This window comes from Nematolebias whitei, chromosome 3 (genome assembly GCF_014905685.2).
Source record: "Nematolebias whitei isolate Nwh7 chromosome 3, NemWhi1, whole genome shotgun sequence".
In the NCBI taxonomy this organism is placed as follows: domain Eukaryota; kingdom Metazoa; phylum Chordata; class Actinopteri; order Cyprinodontiformes; family Rivulidae; genus Nematolebias; species Nematolebias whitei.
This window is the reverse complement of record NC_056500.1, coordinates 42,843,397-42,854,241: the sequence shown is the minus strand read 5'-3', so window position 1 is coordinate 42,854,241 and position 10,845 is coordinate 42,843,397. Positions and strand designations below refer to the sequence as shown.

The window sequence follows — 10,845 nt, the reverse complement described above, 5'->3', positions numbered from 1 at the left end:
CTTTCTATTCACACAAAGTGATTTTAGTGACGCGGGCAAACTGAGATCTCACTCAAAGTGCAACAGTTGTCCAACGTGCGTGGTCAAACTCGGGTCACGTTCACAGATGCGCCTCAAGAGACGTGTAATTTAAGAAATGGTTTACTTAACATCCTCCACACAACCAACAGGATTCTGCAACCAAAACGAGCAAGACTGCAGCTTCTGCAGCCTAAGGGAGAAAATGACAAATGAAGACTGGAGCCCGGTGGTGACATCACCTCAGCGAGCACGTGAGCTGTAATAGATTACATGGTAGGGCTGTGTGAAGTGCACTTTGTGCAGTAAATCATTTTCGTGTTGACTTGGAATGGATTTCAAACAGGCAAATGAGGCTTTTTGGCCTCTCTGTGTTAATCATTGTTAAATTACTTTGGCCATCCAAGCTGTACAACAATTTAACTCCATCCAGGTCCTCCATGCTTTGTGAGTTAGCTGTGAATTGTAATTAATGTGAGATAGAGTCTTACTCAGTGTGACACAAAGAGGTTATGCACATTAGTTCAAAACAATTACAATGGACCTTTCAGCAATTAATGAGAGAAAAGTTGCTAAATCCAGGCAGGTCTGACAACCAGCCAAAGAAATGTTTGTTTTTGATTATTTTCACAAATAATGTACATTCAAAAGCCACTGCTCATAGCTCTAATTTGGTCACCCACTGACAGAAAGTTAACCCGTCTGAGCCTATTATGTAAACAATTCATTGTGAATTAGTGTCATGCCAGTGGAAAGAATTAAAATGAACTATTTGAGCCTTAAAACATTTATTGCTCTCTATTAAAAGCCAAATAGTGATAACGTTTTTGCCCATGTCTGTGTGTGTGTGTGTGTGTGTGTACATGTGTGTATAATATTGGAAAAAAAATTAACAAGTGAATGGACTTTAATGAAACTGTAGGCAAAATGATCATTATTTGGAAATCTACATTAATACGTTTTTGTAGTCACCTCAGTTCAAGATGGCCACCACAGCTAAACTACATTATCAAACATAAAAAAGGATATAACTAAGTAATTTTAGAAATATCTAAGTGTTTTTTTGTGTGTTGGTAGCTGAGACTCATCCCTACCCAAGAATCCAGGTTTTAAAAACAGAGTTTTTAAAACTTTAAAAACTGTTGCCATCAATCTTGTTTTTCTGTTAACAAAATATCTCATGAAACAACCTCAGCTGGGGCAACAACACCACCAGCCTGATCATGAAAGCTCATCAGAGACTCTACTTCCTCAGACGGCTGAGACGAGCTGGTCTGAGAAGCTCAGTCCTCACCTCCTTCTACAGGTGTGCAGTAGAGAGCAACCTCCAGATGCAGGAAGAGGGCCACCTGCATCATGAAAGACCCCACTCAACCAGCACACACACTTTTTGCTCCACTCCCCTCAGGAAGGAGGTTGAGGAGCATTAAGTGTAGAATCACTAGACTAAGGAACAGCTTACACCCTGAAGCTGTTAGACTCATGAATATCTAACCAGGAAAATCACTGTGGAAAAAAAATCACATCATCCTGCTGATCTGTTTCATGTTGCTGCTGATCTGTTTCATGTTGCTGCTGATCTGTTTCATGTTTTTCATTCGTACTCATCTGCTCACACAGACTCATGTTCGTGCTGCTATTTGGCATATTGTTTTTGTACTACTAGTGCTTAGTGTATTTTAGTAAACATTTTTCTTAGTTCATATCTTAGATCTTATTACTGTTTTTTTTTTTTTTACATTTTATACTTTTGTTGGATGTAACTGGGACCCTGTGTACACAATTTCGTTCCACCACATGTACCACATGTGGAGCAAATGACAAATAAAGAAACTTGAATCATTGAATCCATGAATAACTTTTAGAATCACCATGAATTAAGATGGCCACCACAGCTAATTGATATTAACAAACACTTGGAGTAAACACAATTCAAGATGGCATGGCTTATTAGCCTTCCAGTGTTTCCCCTACCATTATAAAAGGAGGGCGCCCCACCCTGTCAACAGAACCCCTACCGAAATGTCCAACCCCACTGTTGAAACCTGCTGGCAATGATGTAGCACTAAGCTAACCACACGCAATACAGGCACACTAGCTAAAAGCTAAGGAAAGCACTGCCAAGGCAAGTAGCCTAAGGGAAACGCTGTTACCCAATATCAAAATGTCTACAACTTAGTCACATATAGTATATAGACACTAAAATGATGTGGTGGCAGTGGCAGGTTAGCTCCACAACATGCTCTGAGCACTAACAGTTCATGAAATCTTGTAGTTTTGCATGAGATTACGTAGAATGTGAATTACATGGTTTTCACCACGGCTTAATTTGTAAACCGATCAATGCTGAAATACAAATAGTGGTCGGGGGGGTGGGGTGGGGTGGGGATCCTTTGGGATGCGTATGCTCACAAAAGAGAAGAACCTGACAAATTGTTTAATGATATAAAACATATTTTGTTAGCAAAGAATAGTGTCCTAATATGTATTAAACATTACTTCTGTATTTACAACAAAAATGAAACAAACATCAAAATTGTACTTGGACAAACTCATCGATAAAACTAACAAAATTCATCAAAGCGAAAAAGGATAAGAGGGGGCAAGTATCACTCTCGCTTTGAGATTATACTCTTTGTTGCATGCATGCTGTGGATGACAAGCGTCCAGAGCATCATAAAAGCAGCAGCTGACGAGGTGTTGGAGTTATTTATTTATCATCTCAGCAGGAGAGGGGGGGCGACATGGTTCAAGCATGGCTCCCCAAACGACAGCGTCACCCCTCTTGAAGGGGTGGAGATTTTTTTTAAGGGTAAAGGCAGAAATGCTTAACTTAAAGAGGCAGATGATCGTATCTCAGTTGCCAGATCCAAGCAAACAGTTGCCGGAACGCACCCTGTCAAAATAAGAGAGTTCCCGGATCTTGTGCCAACAGGATCCGGGTCAGATTAAGCCATGGTTTTAATAAATGTTGCTTTTTTCTTCTCCATCATGGAGCAAAAAGGGGGAACTAGAAATACTGTCCACCTATCCAGCTGTGAATGTTGCGAGCGTGATAACTTTTGCAAAAAGTGAGGTACTGGCTTCCATTTTTGTGAGTGACTACATCTAGGCATAAGAAAGGTTCTGTTGGAAAACTGGGTTGCCACATCAAAAATCCAATACTTGTAAAACCTTTGACCTGGAAAACTTGAAAAATAAGCAAAGGGCCAACTTCTTTTTTGGTGTGTGAGTGCATCAAGGGGTCAGAAAGGTTCCCTTCGATACTTGGGTTGCCACATCAAAATCCAAGATGGCTACCTCCATATGCACCACCAGTATACAGTATATATATGTAAACCAGCCACCCCTATCATTTAGGGAAACTATGTTTTCTAGTTTTGATATTGCTTAAAACTATAATTTCCTCAATTTATCGGAGTGACCAGTAGGGTGGCAGAAGTTTAAACTACCATTTGTCACTCCCTGGCTCTGCCATTGCACCTGTTGGTGGATTAAAGTCCTCCCTGTGCCAGCCAGGATCTGTCGAGGCATCACCTCGAACAAACAAACATACAGTGTATCTCCTACCCACTTGACTATATTGCAATAAAACATTGTTTACTTGCATTCCCTGTTCATCTAATAAACTACAAAAACATTTACTATTCAAATCCTTCTGTGACAGGGGACATCGGCGCACATCTTGTTCAAACCTTAAATGATCTCTGGCATGAATGGCAGGGAATTTTTGAAGAACGCTAACATTTTCATTTTATTTCACGTTTGGTTTTTTGTTTTATTTTCTGTTCCACCAATCACTATTTTGCCCCAGCCTATAATACGTATTGGGTTTGTAACTATGGTGTGCACTATCTTTGTCCTCCTTACCGGCTGGTCGGCCTTGTTGATCCCAACCAGAAACAGTGACTCGGCGATGAACAGGCTGATGCAGAGGTTCTTGTGGATGGTGTTGCGGTCGCTCTGCAGTCCTCGGAAGAAGCAAAAGGTGAAGATGCAGATCAGCAGGCAAACCAGAGACAACAGGATCCCCACCCACGTGATGACATCCAGGAGCATATCGTGCATGCTGCCGGTTTTCTGTGAGGAAGAGAAAGGAACAAATACAGATCATGTGTAAGAAACTTTAGCGCACAGCTACCATGACTATGTTTAACCTTGGTTTGCTGAGAACACACGAGTCATGCGCTTGTGAGTCAAAACCCTTTTCACTTTCTCCCACCCTGACTGATGCGAGTCTTGCTGTGTGTCGCTGAGTGTTCAGGGCCACAGCGCTACGCTGCGTTGCACAGGTGCGCTAGCTCTATCCATCAGTGTCCCGCGAGCTGGCAGGCAGAGCAATGTTCAACATAACATTGCTGTGATGGATCTACTGCTCCGAACCTCACACAGTGTTCGCAGAGGGCTGCCAAGCCAGCTCTGACCATGACCTCTTTAGATGTAACACACATCGCTCCAGCCCAGAGGGAGACAATGGCTGTCGCACAATATCCAGAGCTACAAGAGCTCGATTTGAGGAAAGGAGCTCAGGCTAACAAAAGAGGGAGCTGAATAGTGCTTATCCCACACACTTCAGGACAGTAATGCTTTTATCCACTACCCACTGCAGCGCACCAATACCCAAATAAATGCTCTCACCTTCTAATCAAATAACACTTTTACAGCAAAAATGGGATCTGAAGCTTGTTTCGCTTTTTTAACAGTAGATGAGAACTCTGCCATTGTTATTGTATTACATAATGCTTTGTCAGTTCTTTGTCATTATACGTTGTCGTCACGGTTTAACAAGTCAGAGTCTGGCCAGTCATCGTTGCTCTCTCTGAAGGAGGAGGTAAAGCAGCAAGGTTTTTATCCCTTTGTCTGTGTCATTAGCAAAATACCTCATGCATCATTGAATGCTTTCTGTGACACTTTCATCTATGACTGATTGACTGACTAAAGATGGCTGATACAGCTAATCTGTCATAGAAAACACAAAAATATTGATAACACATTCGTTTTTTCAGGTAATGAGTTAAGGTTTAGTAGCTAAGACTGATACTCAACAATTACTAACAGGCTCTGAGTGATAACTGTTTAAAACTTTGCTTTAAATTATAAGAGTCAAAACTGTCTGTCTGTTAGCAGAATATCTCCTGAATGTATAAACATGCTTTATTGACACGTTCAGGAATTAATTAATGTATGTAGATCTTTAACTGATTATTGTTTGCAGGCAATTCAATTCAAGATGGCCACCACATTCAACTGACCTTAAAAACACAAATATGGTTATAATTCAATCAGTTTTACAGATATTAAGTTTAAATTTGGTGCAGTTGTAGCTGAGAGTAATTTACAACTTATATTTAAAGTGCTACTCATTACATGAGTACTAACCAGGCCTGACCCTGCTTAGCTTTTGAGATCAGATAAGAGCTGGTGTGTTCAGGGGGGTATGGCCATAAACGATGAGCTCAGTCACAAATAGGACTTTTATAGGATCATGGCACACACAGACTAAACTTATGCAACCAGAAGTTGCAACATCTATCTACATATAAAACACACAACATAAATAACAATTATTATCATTTAATTTAACCATTAAATATACAATGTAATTATGACAAAAATGGAGAATTTACCTGCAGTTACCTAGATGAACATGCGGTACCGCCTGTTTATAACTGTTTTATTCGGCCTTTATCATCTTTGACATTTTTCCAAACTTGGTTTAGTTTGTGAAATGGAATAAACTGTATTCCAGCGTCCAAACACTCAGGGTAACACTGTCTGTATCACATGTTCTCCACTGACCATGTTTAACCATGTTTTTCTGATTTTTCACAAAATGTCCCTGACATGCAAAGTGTTCGTAATGCAAACCCCCGACAAAGTTGTCAGAGGAAAAGGAGGTGCAGTTACTGCAGGTAAGGGGCCGTTTCACTACGGGACAAATTGAGGTTGCTGATTGGTCAGTTGCCGACGAGCCTACTGGATTGATTGACAGGTGGCGTTGATGAACTGACTCACGAAAAAAAAAAACATAGATTTTACTGGCCCATGTCATCATTTGCTCCATATTTATAAAAAAAAAAAAAGTGAATCTAAGATTTGAGAACTATGCTTCCTTACAAAATCCTAATAATGGTTTCTTTACTTTTCAGGTGTGCTGAGTTAAAATTTAGAGGTGCTTGAGCACCTCCCAAAAAGAGGATACAATCACCACTGGTTTAAAGCTCTGGCATGAAAGGTGACAGGTGATGTGCATTCCTTCAATGAATGCTAGGCTTTGAAGTAGTAAGAAAATGATAAATAACTTCCTGCCTCCACCTCTCTTCCTCTTGAAAAAAAAAAGGGGGGGAAAAAACATCATACCTTGACATCAACATGAGCCATGAGCACTGCAAAGCTGGTGAGGTGGGTGCAGGAGCAGCTGGTGTGTGTGCGATTGGTGGCTAGCAGTCGGCAGTCCTGCGTGGACCAGAATCCCGTCATGGTGCGTTTGGAGTAGCTCCAAAAAGAGCAGTTGGGATTGAAATTCTTTTCCGAGTGCTGCAGGAAGAGAGACACAGAGAGAGATTGCAATCAAGAGAAATGCAGACAGACTGGACAAAACTGAGAGACAAAAAACAAGAAGGGCAGGGGGAGAATGATGGCCGAGAATATATACTTGTCTGCAAAGAGGTGGGAGGTAGAAACATGGAGTGGTAAAGACAGCCAAAAAGGAAGGAAAAAAAAGGATGTGAGAAAGAGGTGGGAGAGAAAGGATGGAGAGGAAGTATGACAGACAGGGAGTCCAGCACACACAGCAACACAACAACAAACAGAAGGGACAGAATGCTAAAGTGAGACAACAAATAAACATGGCGCCATGGCAGGAGGTGACGGCGCTGCGTCCGTTCTCGTTGTGTGCGTTCTGTGGCGCAGCAGCGGCTTGTGTTGTGCAAACTGAGGACGTGTTTGTTACGTTTAGAAAGTTGCTTTCGAAAAGAGCGAGTGAGGATTGTTCCGTTGCCAAACAAGCTGGGTCACCAACTGGAAACGCATTTGCTTGTTGAACGAGGAAACAAAATGAAATTGCGGCGCTGACCATCGCATTAAAACAATATGGGGCAATATGGGATCCAGACTGTTGTCGCAAATGTTTGAACACTTCATATGTTAGCTAGAGTCAAACGTTCAGAAAAACTGCAACACGGTAACATGGCTTTCTCATCTTTGAGGACATCGTTTGGATTTCATAAAAAATGGGGTTTTGTGTAGGAGTTATGAATGGTTCATATCTTACCTGTTGCAGATAGCTCTTTAAACAACCTCAGTTTGGAGAAACAGTAAAATTATGACCAGAATAACGAGCTAACAGCTAGACCTACAGTAGCTAGCAAATCTAGCTCTAAAACAACTCTAATCTCAAAACTTCATTGTTGTATGTACATATATATTTTTAGAAACTTTACACACCTAAAAATGTATTAATCCGCCATTATTCACACTGAAACGGAGTCATTCTACAATCATTTGCTAATAAAAGTCCATGTGTAACAACCGCTATTAAACAAAACATGCTAAGTTAGCCAGAGTGAGGGAAAAGTGCAAAACTCTGCATGATTTAATTTTGAACAAACAGTTAATATGGTCATGCTTTTCTATGTAATTAGGGATCTAATGCAAATCATGAGGTGTAAAGGGTATTAAAATACAGTTTGCATAAATCAGTATGAATCTTGTTGGACTGGAACTGTTTTAAAACATATCACCTGAATGACATGTATTTTGAACTGATTCAAAGTCCTGCATAACTGTTTTTACTATTTTATAGTTTTGATTGTTTATTCTATCTTGTTGTATGTTTTTGATTCTATTTTGTCTCTGGAAAGCTTTTTCAGTCACCTTGAATAGCACAATACAAATAAAGATTGACTTGATTTGATTAGAAGTAATTTGTTTTTATTTAATTTTAGCACAGCAGAAATCTACAGTACTTTGTTTTGCCTCTTCTCAGACCAGCTGTTAGCTCGACAGGTGAAAACTAGTACCGTATTTTTCAGACTATGAGGCACAATATCAATGAACGGGTCTGTTTTCTTACATAAGGTGAACGAGATTATAAGGTGCATTAAGCAAAACAAAACAGTCAGATAAGTCAAACTTTATTCAACTCATTCACAATAACTCTCAACATTGTTCAGTTGTACTACATGAAATCGATTCAAGGTCAGTAAGCACAACCAGAATTAATACATATGATGAACTGGATTATAAGGCTCACTGTCGATTTTTGAGAAAATTTAAGGATTTTAAGTGCGCCTTATAGTCTGAAAAATACAGTATTGACTATCATTCTCATTGCTATCTACTGCAGGTATAGTACTGACTATACGTAACTTCTCCACAGTAGCCCACTTCAAAAAGAAATACAGCATGACCCTTTACACAGAGACCACAGAAGACGAAACATATTATCTTGATTTTAAGGCTGTAATCAAGAATGTTCACATTTGAGGAAAATTAACAACAAACTAGTCTGACACAGATTTGAAATAAAACTAATATTTTTCTCTTTTTATGTTCTTTGTCAAACCAAATTCCTAAAGAAAGGCGGAACATTCCAGAAGTAAATATTTCACCTCCGTCTGATTGAAGCACACGTTTCAAAACCTCACATGTGCAGCTCACTTTGACTGGGCGGCCTCGTTTAGGTTGATTACGGGCAGAAAGAGGCGTTTGATCCTTTTGGTGCAATTTTAAAACGGAAATCAAACAATAAAATGTGTGTGCACCTGCGAGGAAACCTTTGGTGAAGAAAAAACGGACTTGTTTCATACATTCAGATCGTTCTCATCATAATAATGTCAGAATTTTACAGGTTGAACTCCAACTTTACTGTGGTATTAGGCTGCTTTTATACATGAAGCTACAGTTACCTGACACCGTCCTGCACCCAACTCAAGTGGAGTTTGCTTGCCCCCAATGAGTTGCCACAAACTCAAAAACCCTGTTCAGGATTTGACCCATGACCTTATAATGACCAAAGAGAGGTCACACAGAACTAAAGTGTTCAGTTCTCAGGTTTGTTGTTAAACAGACTGAGGTGTGGAGGTTTGTGGTCCGTTACCACGGTTACTGTCCACATCTGCAGGTCGTGTGTTCTGAATCTGAACGCTGTTTATGCTTTTGTCAGAGGAAACGTGGTAGGCAAGCTTGCAAAGTGCTTTCAAAATAAAAGCTGATATCTGACTCATGTTGGGTACAAACACTACAAAAAACACATTAGTACCGGTATGTTGTTATGTAATATGTTCTTGTTTTTAGAATTTTACCTTGTTTTATATGGCACCTTGATTTGATTGTTATTATAACACTCCTTTTTTTCATTGCTTTTATTGTTGTATATAATAAAAGTGTTATGTGTTGTCATCATTGTATGTTCCCATGGTTCTCTGCATTTAAGCCATCGCACCTGTGATGCATCCAGGTGGAGCAGTGGGCAGCTATGTGGGCGCCCCGGTAGCAATTGGGGATTGGGCGACTTGCTCAGAGAAACCACGGCATGTGGGGATGACTGGGGATCAAGCCCTGGGCTGTCGGGTCCTGGGTCGGCTGCCCTGCCTCTACCCATCTCGGCCCCCAACATATCGTTGTCTGTACTTCATATGTTGTCTGTCTGAAACAGGTCTCTCTTGTAAATGAGTCCTTGTGACTCAATGAGCCTAACCTGCATAAATAAAGGTTAAATAAATAATCCTTTCAACGCAGCATTACTTGTCTACTTGTGACGTGAATAACCCACTTTGCATCTGTCAGCTGCAGAAGACAGAGCTCAACTCAAACTTCAGAAGGGATGCTGCTCAGTATTTCAGCAGCATCTGGAACACAGAGGGGAGCCTGGGCTGCAGATGACTTTTAGGGTCACTGTGGAGCCCCATGGCTGTTTCAGAGGTCAGGTGATGCTGGGACAGATTCACAGCAGTATAAAAACATTTATAGTAAATGTGCTTGCAATGCTTTTAAAACAACTCAAGGCACTCCTAACTTTTCTCATCACCTTCACTTCATTAATAATGCATGTAAAGTGTGTTTGTTCCATTGTGTTCAGCTATTAAATGTATGTTTTTGAATGAGTGTGGGGGACTCATTGTTGTAAGACTGGCTGTTATGATCATTTTTGCAAAGTGTGAAGTAATCAGGCTGTTGACTGTAAATACAGGCTATAAATACTACAGCGAGACCCGGGTGTGCTGCTGAATGAAGGATGCACTGGCACTGCAGGAGGACGCCGTTAATTGAAGAAGTGAGACAGAGCGAGCATCCAGGGAGCAGCAGAGTTCCCTGTCAGCTTCTCGATTTACGCGTCAGAAAAAAAAAGTTCCTTTTTGGTTTTCTTCTCTGCTGTTGCATTGATTCACTGTTAGTTTCTCTAATCGGTAGCTTCATTTGTCTGTACCAGCATTCATGAGTGGCTTTGCATTGATCATTAAACATCAAGTGAGGACATGAGAAAGAAATGCATAAATCCTCATTTACACTGTGATTTTTAAAGACTTTTTTTTTTTTAGATGAGCAACTTGTTCTATTAGCCTGGGTGTTTTAGAGCGCACAACTTTTTGTTTTACTTTTAAATTAAGTGTGCACAATCTGCCTCAGTGTTTGTTCTGTGCTCAATTTTATTACAGAGGTTAAGTAGCTGATGCAGAAAACTTAAAGCAGCTTTATCACTATTTGGCTGTCATTTCATTTCTGTCGCAGTTTTCATTCACTGCTCCTCCCACAGCTTTTGAACCACCCATACAAAGATAAATAAATAATAATAAATTAAAATAAATAAATAAATAATATATATAC

At 40.2% G+C, this 10,845-nt stretch overlaps 1 protein-coding gene across 1 annotated transcript in view; it reads right to left on the bottom strand.

Moving 5' to 3' along the window:
• Positions 1-1,102: 1,102 nt before the first annotated feature.
• The window catches only part of LOC119407525 (adhesion G protein-coupled receptor L3), a 128,235-nt gene continuing 118,492 nt past the window's right edge, over positions 1,103-10,845 (bottom strand). The window contains exons 10-12 of the mRNA XM_037674349.1: positions 6,379-6,555; positions 3,889-4,098; positions 1,103-1,108 (exon numbers count right to left, since the gene is read on the bottom strand). Of these exons, the coding sequence (XP_037530277.1) occupies positions 1,103-1,108; positions 3,889-4,098; positions 6,379-6,555 (393 nt within the window). The remainder of the gene's footprint in view (positions 1,109-3,888; positions 4,099-6,378; positions 6,556-10,845) is intronic.